We start from the raw sequence: 18,768 nt of genomic DNA, 5'->3' as shown, positions 1-18,768 counted from the left end.
TCATTTCAGTGCTGCGCTTCTAATCAGCCGCACCGAGCTCCTTCTGTGTGCGTGTGTGTGTGTGTGAGAGAGAGAGAGACAGGGAGCGAGAGAGAGGGAGAGAGATAGGGAGAGAGGGAGAGCGCGCGTGTGGATATTATTATTATTTTTCCTCCCCGTTGTCCTGGCGCTGCAGAATTTAGCGAATGAGAAGGAAGAGAGCCGAGTTTTTGGCCATGGCGTTTTGTGGGGCAGCGGCAGCAACAGAGAGACGCAGCCAGGAGTGGGGGGACAGTGATGAGAGAGGAGTTCAAAAATTACGGAGTTCAATAATAATTTTCGGATGACAATAACCCCCTTAATGTGCGTCTGCGAGCGCCTTTTTTTAACACTCACGTAAGACACACGTCTTCGGCGCCCCACATCGTGACGTGCAGGTCGGATAAATGCGACCTGGCCGTTCAGACTGAAGTCGCATGGCAAAAGATCAGATACGTATCGGATTTAGGACCAAATGTCCAAGTGGCCTGGGTCGCATTTGAAAAAGTCGGATCTGTGTCGTTCAGACTGTCAGGAAAAGATCCGATACAGGTCGCATAGGGGCAAAAAAATCGGATTTGGATCACTTCAGCCTGCAGTGTGAACGTAGCCTAAGACTGATGGTGGGCTCGGCCTGCCAAGTTTTAGACAGTACTACTGGGCGGCAAAAATACAAAAGCTTCTTTACTGGTGTTCCAGTGACGATAATGCCCAATCTGCCTGGGTACAAACAGAAAAGGCATCCTGTCGCTACTCCCTATCATCAATACTCAGCTCGTCGCTTCCGTTATCCTTATCTCTTATTGGAGACTATCCTATGGCAAAGAAAACTGTAGCTGTCTGGAAACAGTTTAGAAAACACTTTGGACTTCTGGGACCTTCTGTGCTGACTCCTTTATTAAAAAACTGTAATTTCATACCTTCAGTTACTGACTTGGCTTTTAGAATGTGGCACAACAAGGGAATTAGGACGGTAAAGGACCTGTACCAAAATGATGTGTTGTTGTCATTTGCTGATCTGTCTTCTAAATATGACTTGCCAAAATCAAATTTCTTCTGCTATCTTCAGGCTAGACATTTTGTCAAGAAGCTGTTCCCTTACTTCCCAAATAGGCCTCCTGAATCCCATCTGGATACTATTTTTTAAACCACATAATTGATAAAATGGTTCCTAAAACAATTCCTCTTACCAAAGCAAGATGGGAAGAGGAATTACAGACGACCTTGTCTGAACAGCAGATGGAATTAGCTTTGAAGTTACTTCATTCGTCCTCAATATGTGCTCAGCATGTCTTGATCCCGTAGAGTGCATTAAACAAATTTAGAATTGTCTAAAATTTATTCAGGAGTCAGCGATGTTTGTAATAGCTGTGGGCAGTCACCAGCCAATCATACATGTTTTGGGCTTGCCCTAAACTGAAGACATATTGGTATGAAATTTTCAATGCACTTAGCCAAGCATATGGCCAAGCCATTCCTCCGAATCCGCTAACAGCTATCTTTGGCATACCTCCAGATGTAAATGTATCTCCCTCCTCAAACAGGTTTTGGCCTTTACAACTTTGTTGGCTCGTAGATTAATTCTGCTAAAGTGGAAACTTCCCCACCCTCCATCTCATGATCATTGGATGAAGGATGGACTATTCAACTTAAAGTTAGAAAGACATAGATTTTCTCTAAAAGGTTCTATTTCTAAATTCAAGAAAATTTGGCATTCATTTCTATTGTTAGTTGATACCCTAACTATTCTTCCTGAGGTAGATTGAATTATAACAAATGTACTATTTTTTGTGTATGTAAGTGTGTGCGTTCTGCGTGTTGTTTGCTTGCCCTTCGTTTTTTGGTTTTTTTAGGTGTACACATGCTGCAGTGTTGCTCAGCGCCTGTCAGCGTCAACTCCCGGAGAGGAGGGCTTCTTCCTCTTTCATGTTTAACGGCAGCTTGCATTCCATTTGGTTGCACTACCGCCATCTGCTGGTGAGGAGGGCTTACTACGCGCGGGATTTTCTTGCCTTGAGTATCGGCGGCTGGTATCGGTAGCCTTCACGGGTACTTGATACTTTGAAATAAGGCCAGTATCGGCCCGATAGCGATACCTGGTATCGGTACTCGCACATCCCTAAATATTTAGATCACATTGTTTGTTATATGTTCTACCAGAAGAATTAAAAAAACAACGTTAAAGCTGGTGTCTGGAGTTTCCGTTCGTTTCCAATGTATGTATCATTTTTCAACAGAGCTTAAATGTGTCAGTCTGGTTCCATACTATAATATAATATTAGCATAAAGCAATATGAAAATGTATTTATGAGCTCCGCCTTCATCTCATAGACCCCCATGTTATCCAAAAAACGCTGGTCAGCTTCAGTCAATAGATTTGGAGCTTCCACCTTGTCATGCTGTCAATCAACGTGTGGCACAGCCAGACCCCTCATGCACACTGGATGCGGTCCGGCTCCGGTCCGGCTGCAGGCCGTCTCCGGTCCGGTACACCGCAGCACTGTGATTCACACCGCCTGCGGTGTCTCTGCAGTCCGCTGGAGAAGGTTGCCAGATCTGTTGTTATCCCCCGTAAACACTAGGAACCCCGTTTTACTCAATAGAAAGCAGCCCAAACCGCCGTCTCGGTTAAAAATGCAAGTTAAAACCGTATTTGTATGATAAAAAGCACGTCATAAACACATAATCATTTCATCAACCCGTCCGACGTGTTCAAAAAAGAAGCTTGATTTGGAACCAACCCGCCCAATCTGGCAACACGGAGCTGCTCCGGTCACAGAGCTGTTTTGAGCCATTTTGGAGTCGTTTGACTTTCCTGCAGTGATGAAGTACAAAACCGTTCATTCTTCTAATGCCTATAATGACTACATCACGTTGTTTGTTCTGTATTCTACCAGAAGAAGTAAATAAATAGAATATTAAGGCAAAAGCACGACACAGATTTTATTTTGAAGTCACTTATTTTGGAACACGTGTCGCATTTTCTTCCGGCACCCGACTTGCTTCTGTCTGGATTGACGCGGTAGGGCTCCGGCGTCCGGACAAATAGGATCCTTGCAGAAAGAGACCGGAGCTCCACAGAGGCTCCGGAGCGGAACCGAGGCCAGTGTGCGACACAGCATTGATTTTAATGACTACATATTAGCTGCGGTGTCCGGACCGGAGCCGTTCCAGAGCCGGACCGCATCCAGTGTGCATCGGGGGAGACATCGGGGGAGAGAGTACGGCCGCTCGCCCAGCAGAGGAGAGTTAGCTACAGCAGCCGCCACGCTTACCTCGGATATATCCACTGTCTGCTGAACATCCACCGTAAACAGCTCAACATGGAGGATGCTGCAGGACTCAGAGGCTCTCATTTTCACTCCACAGGTAATGCACGTGCACAATTTCCAGACACGAGCTTTAAGGTAAAAACACGACACAGATTTTATTTTGAAATCACTTATTTTGGAACACGCATCTTTTTTCCTTCTGGCACCCGACTTGCTTGTGTTTAGACTGATGGGCTCCGGAGTGAGGAAAAATATGATCCTTGCTGAAAGTTTCCGGACCGCGGCTGTGTAGCGGCACCAGAGCGGACCGCAGCCGCGCTGTGGCTGCGTCCATGCGCTCCGCACATGTTACGTCATCACACACACAGCAGAACCGATCAGTGGAATCGTCAAGGAGACAGACAAACAATTCCTTGGAATCAAGTCACTGGGTAAATCTCAGTAAGTCATCAGTAAATCTTGATTCCCATTCCTACTGATGAGGTAGGCTTACATTAGACTACACTTCAAATTCACGTTCTATTCACACAGAGGAAAGTTGGCATTTCCACATGCTCCTAACCCTAACCCTAACCCTAACCCTTTTTTGGCTAGAGGTGGCCCTGCAAAGTACCTCTGAACTTCATCCCTCACCTTTTGGATCATTTTGACCTCCTGGGTTCCCCCCTCTTCCTCCGAGTTCTGACCGTCTGTGTCAGGGAGGAGCACGTCCAGAACAGAGTTTCTGCTGGAACACTGATGCCCTGTTGTTGTGTGGAGCCACCACCATCACTCTCCTTTGCTGCTTTTTTTATAGCAAGAACTTCAGCTGCCCCTTGCACCCTTGTGCCATCTTCAGGTGTTAGAAACTTGAACTTCAGAAATCGAGGGTCAAGTACAGCTGCAATGAGAAGTGGGCTTTTCACTGGTCTTCCCCTGCTGATACAGTACTGAACAGATCCCTCCATTTCTCTTCTACACCATGTTTTGCATTGTAAAGAAAGGCTTTCCCTGAACTTGTTTCAAACTACATTGCTGCATGGACGGCTGCAGCCCTTCGACCACCTGTGGGAGACATGAAGCAGTAGTGTACTCCTGTCCACTGATACAAACTGTAGCACATTCAAACGGCCGCAACCCTCCACCAACTCTCCAAGCAGTGCCCACTGCTCTGCCTTCAAGTCCAAGTATTTTTTCCCTTTGCAGTTATTTCAGGGTCAGACAGAGTTGCAGTAACTGGCCAGCGCTGTTCCAGGAGTCTCCATCATGTAAAAAGCACTGTTCCTTCTTGTACTTACATCCTGGATCATGCTGTGTTCTGGTGAATGCTTCTGCTTCTGCTTTGCCACTAATTTTGTGAGAGCCAGCTCACTTTTCCTGAAGTATTCCACGATGCTCCTTGAGGCACCTATAGCTCTGCTGATGCTGTTGTCTTTGAGGTGGATGAGCTGGAGTGTGTGCCCAGTGCAGCAGACAGAGGCCCATCCATGCTTTTGTTCCAGGAGTCACATTGCTGCTACCATGTGAGCCCCGTGGTCGTGCCCTACTGCCTTTATTTTTGTAGGCAAGATGTTGAATTTTTCTACAACCTCCTCCAGCCAGTTGCAATGTTGTCAGTAGTACGCCTCTCCTCCAGATGCATGGTAGCCAGGTTCAGGGTCTTCATTTGCCAATCGTCGGTCATGAAAATGGCAGGAAACCCCCAGGTATGCCTCTGTAGCACGACTGGTCCACGCATCAGCAGTCAAGGCAAGGGAGCTAACATCTTTAAGAATATCCTTTACCTTAAAGGAGAACTATGCAGTATTTGCTTTAGTGCTCCCCCTACTGGTCTCTTGTGAAAGCTCACTGTCGTAAACATTCTCCATATCACCCCCCCCCCCCCCCCCCCCCCCCCCCCCCCCCCGCCCACCACTCTCAATCACACTCACGTATCTAAGTGGCCTCAATCACTGCACCCTTCAGTGGCCCACCTCTGTTTTAATTACACCTAGTCATCCAACATGACCAAATACACACAACACACACATCTGGGGGACTTGGCACGCCATGTCGGGGCAGGAGGTGTGTGTGTGTGTGTGGGGGGGGGGGTTACGGTGTGGTTACTGGCCCACAATTTTAAATACAAACATTATATAATTCATCACTACTCAAGGGGGAAGAGAGGGCAGTGGGGTCTTCTACACTCCGGGTCCCTTTCATTGTGGGGGGATCATTTGTTTCCCCACAGGTCTGGGGTTTGGGCTGGCTGCTGGCTGTCTGCAGCTGTGGGGCTTGAGTGGGGCTTGAGGGTGGGGTGGTGATTGTAGGTGGTGGAGGGGCCTGGATGTGGGGTTCAGTGTTCCCTTGTCTTCTTGGGGGGGGTTTCCCACAGAACATGACGAATGGATGTCGCAGTAATATGAGTGTGTTTGACTTGCTGTGTGATGTGGGTGGGGTTGTTTGGGAGAAGTGGGGTGGGCTGGACAGGGTTGGGAGGGGGGGTCAGGAAGGTGGGGGCAGGGGTTTAGGGAGGAGGTGGGTGGGCTGGGCGGGTCTGGGTTTGAAACTAATATTTTAAACATTTTATCAAAATTGAGTTATTTTGGCTCCAGTTTCCTATAACCACACTTTGGAAAAGGTGCCTATAGTAAACACACGAATGGAAAGAGAATTGTTTGAAGCTCTGGTTGCATAGATTTAGCAAATTATAACATTTTTGACAGTCTATAGAATTACTTAGAATGTCTTCCTCTTCCTCAAACTCACCTTAGTGCGTAGTGTGTTAAAGGTCCACCAAACAAGTCACTCATGACTCGGATATCAGTCACTGGAGGGTTTTTTTTTTTTTAGTAATGCTTCTTTGAAAATGGAACTCATGTTTCATTCCACGAGGAAAAAAAAATATGTGTTGAACAGTGGAATAATGCTCCATTGGTGACATAATATCCTATTGAAAAGCATAGTGCCGTGGTGTTGACAAGAGATCATAACCACTAAAGGATTTGAAACATTTACAAACAGGAGAAACCTGTCCAAAACAGACCACTGACTAATTCTGTAATAATACACTATAAAAGATGCCAATGATGAAATTGTAAAAATAAGAAAATAATAACTCATTGAATACTCATTATTAGTTACTGTTCCCATTTTAAGAGATCTTCAATAAGCGTTGTGCCATCTGTTCATGTTTTGACAGGAATGACACTATGGGACCGTGATGACCTCGAGAAAGATACAAGAGAAAGACCAAAACCCAACAGTGACTTTGAGATAGTTGCATCTGAATCAATCGAAGATAAATCATCAGCCCTGAATGTTCAAGCATCCCTAAAAGCAAGTTTCTTGGGTGGACTGATCGAGGTTGAGGGATCGGCCAAATATCTAAATGATCAACGGACATCCAGCAATCAGGCCAGAGTAACACTGAAGTACAAAACAACAACAAAGTTCCAGGAGTTGTCAATGAATCATCTTGGAAGAGGCAATGTGAAGCATCCTTATGTTTTTGAGAAAGGCACAGCAACACATGTAGTCACAGGGATACTCTACGGGGCTCAAGCCTTCTTTGTGTTTGACCGTGAGGTGTCTCAAACAGAAAATCATCAAGATGTTCAGGGAAACTTGAAGGTGGTCATCAAGAAAATCCCCCTCCTTGCCATAGAGGGTGAGGGGTCCCTGAAAATGGAAGACAAGGACAAAGCAAATGTTGACAGATTCTCCTGCAAATTCCACGGAGACTTTTGTCTTCAGAACACTCCGACATCCTTTCAGGATGCGATTGAAGTCTACCGAAGCCTGCCAAAGTTACTGGGAGCCAATGGAGAAAATGCTGTTCCACTGAAGGTCTGGCTCTTGCCCCTGACCAGTTTAGATTCTGCTGCCGCTAAACTTGTGCGTCAGATAAGTATAAGATTGGTTCAGGAAGCACAAAGTGTCCTGGAGGGCTTCAGTGAGCTTGAAATGAGATGCAATGATTCAATGAGAAGTGCCACTGCACAGCAGTTCCCTCAGATCCGCAAAAACCTGAAAAGTTTTAAAGAAATGTGCTCTGAGTTCAGACTTGAATTTCAACGAACCCTAGCGAGGAAACTTCCTCGAATCAGAGGAGGAGAAGAGGAGTCTGATCCTGCTGCCATCCAGAAGAAGAGACATTTGTCTCCATTCAACAGCAAAAACCTGACTGAGTGGATGGACTGCAAAGAGAAAGAGATAAGCATCTTGAAATCTTTCACCAATATGATGAAAAACACCAAGGTGATCTCATCTCAGAGTGGTTTTCATGAAGAAGTTCTCAGTGTGGAACATGCACTATGCTTTGTTTTCACCTCACTGGGAGGTGCCGAGCCGTACCTTTCAGCTTTATCCAACTATCTGACAGGAGCAGCCAAACCTGAGGATCTAAATCCACACACTCATGACATCGAGAGGGACCAGTGGTACCTTTCAAACCAAGTGGCTGATCACATGAGGACAAAGGCAAAGCTCTTCAGTGACTTTGCTGATGCCAACAGAGAGAACAAGAAGGTGAAGTTCCTGACAGTGGGCTTAACAAATGACACACACAAAGGTTCCAGCATTTACCTTTATAAAGACGGCTCCACTGTGACTGAAAACTTTGAGCCGCCTTCAAAACCTGAAACTGTGGCAGCAGCTGACATAAACCACAACAGTGTGACACTGAAGATTTCTCCTCCCAGATTTGGAGCAGAAAACATCACGTCCTACTCTGTTGAATACTGTGTCAGTGGAGAGGAAGAATGGCAACAAAAGACTGAGTCAAAAGCTGAAGAAGTCACAGTGAGAGGTCTGAGACCGAACACTGAGTATGTGTTCAGATGCAGAGCGGCCACCTCAGTGGGTGTTGGACCCGCCACCATCGTCAGTGAGTCCATTAAAACCTTACCTTGCAGTCCTCCTGGAGAACCTCAAGTGGAGTCAAACTCATGTGAGATATCTGTCAAGTGGGAGAAACCGGCGGAGCTCGGACAGGATGTTGTGATACTGAGCTACATCGTGGAGTATGCCAAAAAATCCAGAGGTGAAGAAGAGAAAGATCTCCAGTGGAAACAGATGATGGCTACAGGTGAGAAGGCAGTCATTTCAGAGCTTCAATCAGAGACCGAATACACAGTCAGGGTCAGATGTGACTGTGGTGTTGATGGCAGCAGCAAAGAAAGCATCACTGTTCATGTTTCTACAACCAAACGGGAGTTTGCACGTCTTGCTGAATACCTGAAACATATCAGTGAGATGACAAACTCAGGCTCGATTCCAGTTTACAAGCTGCCTCTAGAAGAAGAAGATTTGGACATCGATGGCTGCAGGAGGTTCAACTTTGGCAGAGAAAGCATGAGGCAGAATCGGACGATCATGCTTCTTGGAGCAACCGGATCAGGCAAGTCCACTCTCATCAATGGAATGATGAACTTCATTGTTGGAGTGGAGTGGAAGGACAGTTTCAGATTTGAACTTGTTACCGAAGATAAGTCCAAATCACAAGCTCACAGCCAGACCACTGAAGTTACTGTGTACAAACTCAACCACCAAGATGGATTTAAAGTCCCCTTCTCCCTGACCATTGTGGACACTCCAGGGTTTGGGGACACGAGAGGTGTGGCAAGAGACAAGGAGATCACAGAACAGATTCGAAAGCTTTTCACTTCTGTTGACGGAGTCAGTGAGATTGACGCTTTGTGCTTTGTGACTCAGGCCGCTCTTGCACGATTAACAGCCACACAGAAGTACGTGTTCGACTCGGTGCTCTCCATTTTTGGCAAAGATGTGGCAGAAAACATTGAGATGCTGGTGACTTTTGCTGATGGGAAACAGCCGCCAGTGCTTGAGGCAATAAATGTCTCTGGTGTTCCATGTCCTAAGAATGAGTTAGGGCTCCCAGTTCACTTCAAGTTCAACAACTCAGCACTGTTTGCAAGCAACTGCCACAGAGACAACAGGGATGATTCAGAAGACGACGATGACAACTTTGATGAGATGTTCTGGAAGATGGGAGCTAAAAGTATGGAGAAGTTCTTCACCGCTTTGGATAAAATGAACACCAAAAGCTTGCTCATGACTAAGGAGGTGTTAAAAGAACGAAAGCAGCTGGAAACGGCCATTGAAGGTCTGCAGCCACAAGTCAAAGCTGGATTGGCGCAACTTGAAAAAATAAAGTCGACAAAAGAAAAGGTGAAAGAGTACGAAACAGTCATGACTTCAAATGAAAACTTCCAAATCGAAGTTGACGTTATCAGGCCAGTCATGAAACAACTGACAGAGAAAGGAGTGTATATTACCAACTGTCAGAAGTGTTCAATAACATGTCACTATCCATGTGGAATCAAAAATGATCATGAAAAACATGGCTGTGCATCAATGAACAATGGGATGTGCACTGTGTGCCCTGGAAAATGTGTCTGGAATGTGCATTTCAACCAGACTTACAAGTGGGAGTACGTCCCAGTGAAAGAGAAGCAGACTCTACAAGAACTGAAGAGCAAATATGAAAGAGCTACAAAGGAAAAGATGACTGTTCAGCAACTGATTGAAAGGCAGGAGGAGGAGATTGTCAAACTTCAGGATCTGATCGTGAACCTCATGGATCAGTCGGCCTGCTGTATTAGCCGCCTGCAGGAGATCGCCCTGAGGCCGAACCCTCTGACCACTCCAGAGTACATCGACATGATGATCGAGGGAGAAAAGTCAGAGGCCAAACCTGGCTACCAGGCCCGGATTCATTCTCTGGAGGGAATGAAGGAGAGGGCAAAACTCATCTCCAAAGTAGCTCAGCGAGACAGACTTACAAAAACTGATGACGAATTACTTCAGGAAAGAGAGGAAAAGAAAGAAAAGAAAAGCCTGATGAAGAAATTTGCAAATTTGGTAGGTTTTTAGTAGAAATCACATCAAGCTGTGCAGGCTGTATTGATGACAGCAGCATGGTGCCGACAGATCAAGCTAATGATCACATGATAGGAACACAATGACATTATCACAAAATAATTCCCCTTTTCAGTCAATAAAGTGTTTCTATTCTGTTGTATTTCCTTATCATTGAGATTACTTTTTCTGTCTCATGTCACGTTAGCAGTGTGATTGTGTAATGTTGGTCATCATGTGAATCTCACCATGTAATATAAAGCCACACAGATGATTCAAATCATAATTTTCACTAAAATAATTTCTTTAGATCTTTTTTTTCCCCAAATGAATAACAAACTTTAGACATTCAGAATTAGTGAGATTCTGCTGGAACATTTTACCAGTGAGGAAACTGATACTTTCTCATTGTTTATTTTTATGGTTGATCAAATTTGAAGGTTAAAGCTGATTTATATATTCTTCAGTAAAGTGAAGTAGCCTCTGTCTGATGTGTGTGTGGAAATCGTTCTCTGGTATGTTCAATTATGTGTAATAAATGTAATCGATCAGTTCTGATGAATGTTTCTTTTTTCTGCTTTAAGCGTTTGACTTTTAGAACCCTGTTTAATGAAACAGTAACTGAGTGTGATTACATTGTATTTTTAATACGGAATTGGTTTATTCTGAATGAAGTAATTCAGAGTTATAGTCATGAACATCATGTTTATATGGGGAAAACAAAGGATTAACTCCTCTCTCACACTGGGCTCTATGAAGCGTTCTGATTGGACGGGATGGACGTGACGTACTGACGTCTCCCAGAAGAAAACAGCGTTTTTCACTCTTTTCCTTCTTGATTAACTTTGACGCGACAGCTTTGAAAATGTCTGTGTTGTTAAGCGCCCGTCAACAGAACTGGGGGGCGGGGGGGGGGGGGGGGGGGGGGGGTGGTCTCAGCCCTGCTTTGAGATATGAGCCCCCCCTGAAAACATGATTTGTGAAATTTTTGAGGGGGGGCCCAAATATTAGCAAAATGCTGTTTCCCCGTGTATTTCCTTTACTTTATTATTATTGCATGATCATAATCATGGATCAGATGCAGAATTAGGCTATTTTTAATGTATGATTCATGCCTCCGATGCCTGCACGCAGTACTTGGGATTACAGTCAAGTCGGCAGCAATTCCAGTCGGCACTGACCAACTCGGCACCGCCCCCGGGATACTGTCAAGTCGGCACATAGTGCCACCCCCTCCACATAAGTGAGCCCCCCCGACAGCCGCGGTATAGTTCGCACACTGCCCGTCAATATGCCCGTTTCATTATGTCCAATTCATCTAAAACAAATCTTAAATAAATTGTCTCCATACGAGTCGAGCCACGGACCGTGGGCCGCCATCTTGGAGTTTTGCCTCATCACAACGGAGCAGAATGAAGTCGCCTAATTTACAAATAATTCTGCGAGAATTCTGGAGAATAAACTTGCTGCTCCATTCGGATTCAAACTCGAAGCAAGTTTTCAGGCGGTTACATGGTCAGAGCGGAATAAGGCTTTATTCGTATTTATAGAGGAATAAAAAGTCCCATGTACACACACAGACTATTTAGAATGATAAGCGCCATCTTTCGTTGTGAAGACCATAAAAACCTGGAATTTTGTTGGGGTTTACGCTGGGCAATTCGTATTAAATTACTGAAGTATTGATTACCGGGAGTAACTGATTACTTTAAGCAATTTATTAGCTCTTTAATTTAAGTAAATTGACATTTACCAATTAATAATTCCAGGTCAATGAGTTTGCACCTGCTGCAGGGGGATGGCGGCGCACGTGAGTGCAGCGGCTCTTAGCTCTCCCTTTTCTTTTCCTCTTTTTGTGCTTTTTTCTTTTTAACGGCGCCTTCACACAACACTACACCCGCTCGGATTTAGTGGACATTGGTTTCCACCTCAAGCTGACCGTCTCGAGCATCTTCCACCGCACCTTTAACATCCCGGACCGGATAGTACGACCAGCCGGATCTCCGTGGATTGTTGTCGGGTCTGGGCGGCGCCACAGGTGGCGGAGGGAGCGTAAACAAAAGAGGGGCTGCAGGGCTGGGCTAATGGCTAGGCTAAAGAAGCAGCCTTTCAAACCCTCGGTGCCGAGCCTCTTCCTCTCCAAAGCCAGGTCCGTGACACACAAGATGGACAAAGTAGAACTACAGCTGGTAGGAAATCGCCATGTCCGGGCCTGCTGCATCTTATTGATCACGGAGACTTGGCTACACGCCGGGATCCCCGACACCTCCGTACAGCTAGCGGGAAGCATGCTACACCGCTGGGACAGGAATGTGAACTCGGAGGAGGAGGGCTCTGCATCTACGTGCATGAAGGATGGTGCAACAACAGCACTGTCTTGGAGACCCACTGTTCCCTGGACCTGGAGTACATGACGGTGAGATTCAGACCCTTCTTCCTACGCAGAGAGCTTACTGTTGTTATCATCACTGCTGTCTACATTCCACCAGACGCTAACGTTAGCACAGCGCTCTCTCTGCTCCTCCACACCTTAAACAAGCACCAGAGGGCGCATCCAAATGGTGCTCATATTGTGGCAGGCGATTTCAACAAAGCGAATCTGAAATCTGTCCTGCCACACTTTCACCAACATAGCAGTTGTCCTACCAGTGGGGAGAACACTCTGGACCATGTCTATAATAACATCAAACATGCATACAGAGCCATCCCCCTCCCCCACCTGGGCCTGTCAGACCACCTCTCACTGTTTCTCACCCCAGCTTACACCCCCCTACTGTCGGCAAACAAAGCCCACAATGAGGACCATCAACACCTGGCCCGAGGATGCCCTCCCCCAACTCCAGAACTGTTTTGAGGCTACTGACTGGGAGGTTTTCCACCATGAGGACCTGGAGGCATTCACCGAAGCTGTTTTGGACTACATCAAGTTCTGTATTGGGAATGTAATGGTGGAAAGGACCATCAGAACGTATCCAAATCAGAATTACCATGTATTAACATGGTAATTGCAAGGTAAGTGCCATGTAATAAGGAGAAGTTACTGTAAAGTTACCATGTAATTACAGGGTAACTATGTTGCTAATTACCTAGTACTTTTAGAGTAATTGCCAAGCCAATTCCAGGCAAATACCAAGTAACTACCTGGTAGTAATTATTAATTACTGGGTAATTATAATGTATATAGCAACTACCGTATTGGCCCGAATATAAGACGACTCCGATTATAACACGACCCCTATTTTTCAAAGATCATTTTGTGAAAAAAAAAAAATGCTTAAGACAATAAGGTCACTCATAAAACAACTTTTTATTATACAGTTATTATAAACTCAAAAACTCACAACTGAGATAACATTTCAGGGGATATAAAATGAAAAAAAATATTACTACAGTATTGAATAAAAAATATATTCTCTTTCTCAAAATAAGAAACAATAAGCAACAAATAAGAACCTCAAGGGGTCAAAACTGCATAAATGATGTAAATAACTTTCCAGTGGCTTTAGCTGAATCAGGCTCTGGTGGTGGACATTCCATCTTTCCGTCTTTCAGAGACGTATTCTCTCTCCCTTCTATCAGTCTCTCTGAAGCGTCTCTCAGGACCACGGAAAGCTTTTCTCATAGCGTTAGCATCTGTAGTGTTTTTTCTGTGCTCTCCAATAAGAACGAGGCTCTGCTCCACCAGATCTCCTGGCGGCTTGGCAGTAGTTTGATGACTCTGCTGCGTTGATCACCATCAGTTTAAAGTTGGTATCATAACTTCTCCTCTGTTGTTTGCTCAGTTGTCCAGCGTTCAGCCCCTTTGTTCCAGATGATCCGCCATTTTTCATCAGATCATTTCATCTCATTTCATCGCTCCACTCGCTCTCTGGTCAGTGATACTTTGGCTCCATCTAGCGGCGCGGATGGGTATTGACCATCTACCGTAAGTCCGCGATTATAACACCACCCCACTTTTGAGGATGCAGTTTCTGGAAAAAAAACATCGTCTTATATTCGGGCCAATACGGTTTGTTGTTAATTGCCAAGTATTTACTACCCAGATAGCAGACACATTTGGGCCTAATCTGGGACACTTTTGGCTCTTACGGCTCCGTTACGGCACTGGCAAGTGTTGAGTGGGCCAGGTTCGGCCCAGATGTCCCATGCCGGGCTTGACATGGGCTGCGGCAAACATTGCGTGGGCCGAGCCTGGCCCAAACATCCCACGCCCGACTTGACGTGGGTTGAGGCGAGTGTTGTGTGGGCCAAGCCGGGCCTAGATGCACCGTGCTGGCCTTGTTGGTTGCGGTGAACCTTGCCTGGGCCAAGTCTGGCCCAAATGTCCTGCACCATAGTCGCCGTGTTCTACTCATTGTTTTACCTAAATCCAAAAAAACATTTTTTGACATTTTTTTTGCAAGTGCATTAATCCAAAGAAATTTACAGCATAAAAGAACAGTTTTGTGTGTGTGTGTGTGTGTGTGTGTGTGTGTATATATATATATATATATATATATATATATATATATATATATATACAGGGTGCGAAATTCCCTATAAATCGGCGGTGGGGACCGATTGAGATCGAATCTCCGCCGGTTTAGGTGCCATATAAGTAGGTCCTTACCGCCTGTTGGCTTTTTTATCATGAACTTGCGTTGCTTCTCTTTGAATGAATCAGTCATAACCAACACGCCTCGTAACTCTGGGATTCCATTTTTGCATTCTTCTTAATTTGTCGTGTTGAGAGTCTGATGGTTTGTTGCTCTGATTGGTTCCCTCCACTCGCTCGCGCTCGGTGCAGGACGGTAGCATGACGTCACATCATGCCGCTTGGAATTAGTTTGTCTTTTACCACAACCTTTTACAAAGCGACCGGCGAAGCAAACTTCAAACTCTCAACGCGAAAACGGATCATTTAATCCCACAAACATCATGTGTAATCCAGGATATATAATGACCGGGACCAGGAAATAAATATTTTTTATTCGAGAGGACCCATGGGCTCCAGCGGAAGGCTTCGCCACTCGCCGTTTTCACCCCGATTCAGACGAGGACTGTTTTGGAGCTAATAATACCCTCCTGATGGATTTCTAACATACCTGTTTTTCTGGGATTTTTTTTTTTATAGAGCGGCTCCAGCGTGATCTGCCACCAGAGAAGACAGCTGCAGCTTCTCCCACGCTGCACTGCGCGTCTTGATCTCCATGGCAACCAAGACGCGATTCTGGATCATCTGGAAGTGATGACAACATTATGGTTCTTAGCTGTTGTTTATTTCTGACAAAATAAATGTGTATTTACCCTGGCAGTGGGCTGCATGCTCCTCATTACTTCCACATCGCGAAAAGTCCTTCAAAAAGGACCCATAGCTCATTAATTCAGATACAAATATGAATTCATGATCCAAATGATCAAGAGCTACAGTTTAAAATCAAGTGTCTCCTATTGCTCATGTAAATATTACCGGAGCATCACGGACTGAAGGAGTGTTTTTCTTTTCGCTCTTTTTTTTTTTTTCTTTTTTTACAGAGGGTGTTGCTCTGAGAAGTAGTTAGTTTTAATAAATGTACATTTTATCTTCATATTTTCCACTCAGTTTCTGGATGTGATCAGTAGTTCTTTTGTTTCAACGCACAATCTGTCTATTTTGCCTGCTGAGCTGCCGTCAGATTGGTTGTTAGGCTGTTGCTAAGGACTCTGACCCCCGAACCGGAAGGAAGTTGATGTGCGTCACAGACTGCATTTTTTTTTTTTTTTAACAGAGCGAGTTTTTGCTCTTAAACTAATGATTGCCCACAAATACTCCTCTTTGCATTAAACTTCAACAAATTGTGTGATTGTGGTGACTGACAGGTCAGAGGTGGATAATGTGCCTGCTTGCTGTTCTGTTTGAACTGGTTTGAACCGACGATCAACCAGGCCGCAAGGTATTATGGGAATCGTAGTCAAAGCAACACCGGTGGTCCCACGCATAATAATCCACCGCGTGCGTCTCATATGCACATCTGTTCTGCAGGTGTGTGTGCCAAATCATCCGTGCTTCCACATCTGCCTGGGACGCTGCGCCACAATCCTCTTTTAGACTGTCAATGGACAAAAACCCACTGATTCTGAGAGCGGGATGTCGGTATCGCGAGAACACAAGATCTCGCGGGAATTGCAGCATCTATCAGTCACACAATCGCTGGCAAATCAAAGAAATAAATCCAGAGCGATGAACTTCTTCATACTCAATTCGTCAGACACCATTACACTTCACCAGCAGTACATGTTGAGGTGTTCATATGGTTTTTTGGCGTTCATAAACTCCTAAACGTAACCCTACGTTCAAACCCCAGGAAGAACTACAAAATCTATGACGTCATCCATGCATTTGCATCACTACGCCTTTGGGAGTTATAGTTCTGTATTCAAAATACCCGTTTTCCCTAAATAGAAGAGTAAAATATAAAAAATCAGTACATTTAGGGGTTTAGAGTGATGAGGAGCATGCTCCTTTGGATTATTTTTTCAAATGAAACTGATATACATAGGTGAAATTTAGTTTTTACCACATATCGTGATGCCCCCTGCTGGTGATATATCAAGTCAAAGCTGACAGGATAGTGGAGTTCAAGAGCTTTGTATAACAGTTGGTCCCATGATTCTAGCATTTTTCATTGTCAAAATAGAAGCTTTAAAAGAAGCACCGAAAGTCAAAGTTCAACGGTCAATATCTCTGAGCAGGAGCAAATTCAAACTTCCACTCTGGTGTAATCTTACTCCTCTGATCAAGCCCTTTACAATGATGTATCATACTTAGTCCTATGAAACATTTTTAATGTCCCCTCCTCTGGACACAGGCCTGTTTGACATGTAGGTTTCAGGGAGAAATGTGAGGCTCAACAGGATGAAATGTGATTACATTGAATTTATCTTAGATATAGTGGACAAATTATTCATTGAGAACTTTGTTTGAACTTACTGGAACCCTTAACCCAAAATCTTCATCAGCTGATCCTCCAGACTGTTCACAAAGGCTCTGAGAGTGTAAAGGTCACATACTGTGACCCCCAGTGTCACCAGCTGATGAAGTTGCTTCCATTCAAGTTAAGAAGCTGATTTTATTTAAGATGCTGTTTGTTTTCCCTCAGAATCACATCTGTGGTGGTTTGACGCCACTCGGTCCTTTCTGCTGTCCGTACAGGGCGCCGCAGTGTCCAGTTAAAAGAATCAATTCAGCACCATCATTTGGTCAGATTTGCTCCAAATAAGCTGAGATTTGTGGGATGTGTTCACACCACTGCCAGAAAGTCATATGCAGGATTTCAAAGCCTTGCCTCTTTCCTGAAGCTACTTCCTGTTTGTCCAACAGGTCATGGTTTTATAAAACCCAACAGGTCATGGTTTTATAAAACCCAACAGGTCATGATTTTATAAAACCCAACAGGTCATGATTCTATAAAACCCAACAGGTCATGGTTTTATAAAACCCAACAGGTCATGATTCTATAAAACCCAACAGGTCATGGTTTTATAAAACCCAACAGGTCATGGTTTTATAAAACCCAACAGGTCATGATTTTATAAAACCCAACAGGTCATGATTCTATAAAACCCAACAGGTCATGGTTTTATAAAACCCAACAGGTCATGATTCTATAAAACCCAACAGGTCATGATTTTATAACTCCCAGAGGCCTCGCAGTTCAGGTTTCAGGTCTGTATCTGCTGTGGAGGTCAAATAAGAACAATAGAGCAACAGAGGTCAAAGGTCAGAACAGGCTTCATGTCTCAGCGAGGCCTCAGAGGGTTTAGTGACTTTATGGAGCACCTCTAAAGGACTGTCTGACAATAATCCAGCTCTCACAGCATGAAGGAAATAAACAGGCCTTGCAGTGTGTATCTTTTATCCATGGACCCACACTGACCTGGAGAGGAGCCTCTGCTGCTCCGTCTGGTGGATCTTCTGTTGAGACTGAATTTAAAATGAAATAAGGATGTTTGAAACCTCTAAGTCTCAGCAATGCACATCTATGTTAAGAGGTTCTCCTTCATGTTGGAGTACGCTACCATGCTGCACACACGTATTTGGATTTTCATGGTTGGTGCCACACAGACCGGCATAAACCGGTGGGAAGACAGTGGTGTGAAGGGAGCCAGAGCTTAAACTAATTATTCTTACAGAATACTCAAGTATGCCTGAATGAAGAGAAACATCAACCAAAAAGAAGTTTTCGTGAGCTAATCACACACTAACCCTGTTAACAGCTCAGAAAAGTAAATTTTTCAGAACTACTTTTCCTCTGCACACACACACGGCGCTGGTGGTGTTGTGCTGCTTTTAGATCGACATCTTCCTCAGGTACACACCAAAGAGATGAATTAAGTTCTATCTAAAAGAAATGAGTTGATTTATCACCCTTTTCTCCTTTGTTGTCGTAACGTCAATACTTCATAATCTACTGGAATACAATTAAAACTATTGAAAAGGTATGATCTTAATGTACATGTACATGTAATGTAATGTAATGTAATGTAATACATAAATGTACAGAAAGACTGATCAATTTATTGATTGATTGATTTATAACAAACTTGTTTCAGCAAATGTGTGTATGAAGATAAATACCCACATCTGATTCAAAATAAATATTATTTTTAAAATTCATTA

The 18,768-nt window shown here is 44.4% G+C and overlaps 1 protein-coding gene across 1 annotated transcript in view; it reads left to right on the top strand.

Annotated features, from left to right (window-relative positions):
- Window positions 1-18,768, top strand: part of LOC115385019 (uncharacterized) — a 46,654-nt gene that overhangs the window by 7,261 nt on the left and 20,625 nt on the right. The window contains exons 3-5 of the mRNA XM_030087099.1: window positions 6,451-9,389; window positions 9,690-10,031; window positions 12,890-13,098. Of these exons, the coding sequence (XP_029942959.1) occupies window positions 6,451-9,389; window positions 9,690-10,031; window positions 12,890-13,098 (3,490 nt within the window). The remainder of the gene's footprint in view (window positions 1-6,450; window positions 9,390-9,689; window positions 10,032-12,889; window positions 13,099-18,768) is intronic.

This window comes from Salarias fasciatus, unplaced genomic scaffold (genome assembly GCF_902148845.1).
Source record: "Salarias fasciatus unplaced genomic scaffold, fSalaFa1.1, whole genome shotgun sequence".
Taxonomy (NCBI): domain Eukaryota; kingdom Metazoa; phylum Chordata; class Actinopteri; order Blenniiformes; family Blenniidae; genus Salarias; species Salarias fasciatus.
The sequence above is the reverse complement of the archived record's forward strand: the minus strand, read 5'-3'. Positions and strand labels throughout refer to the sequence as shown.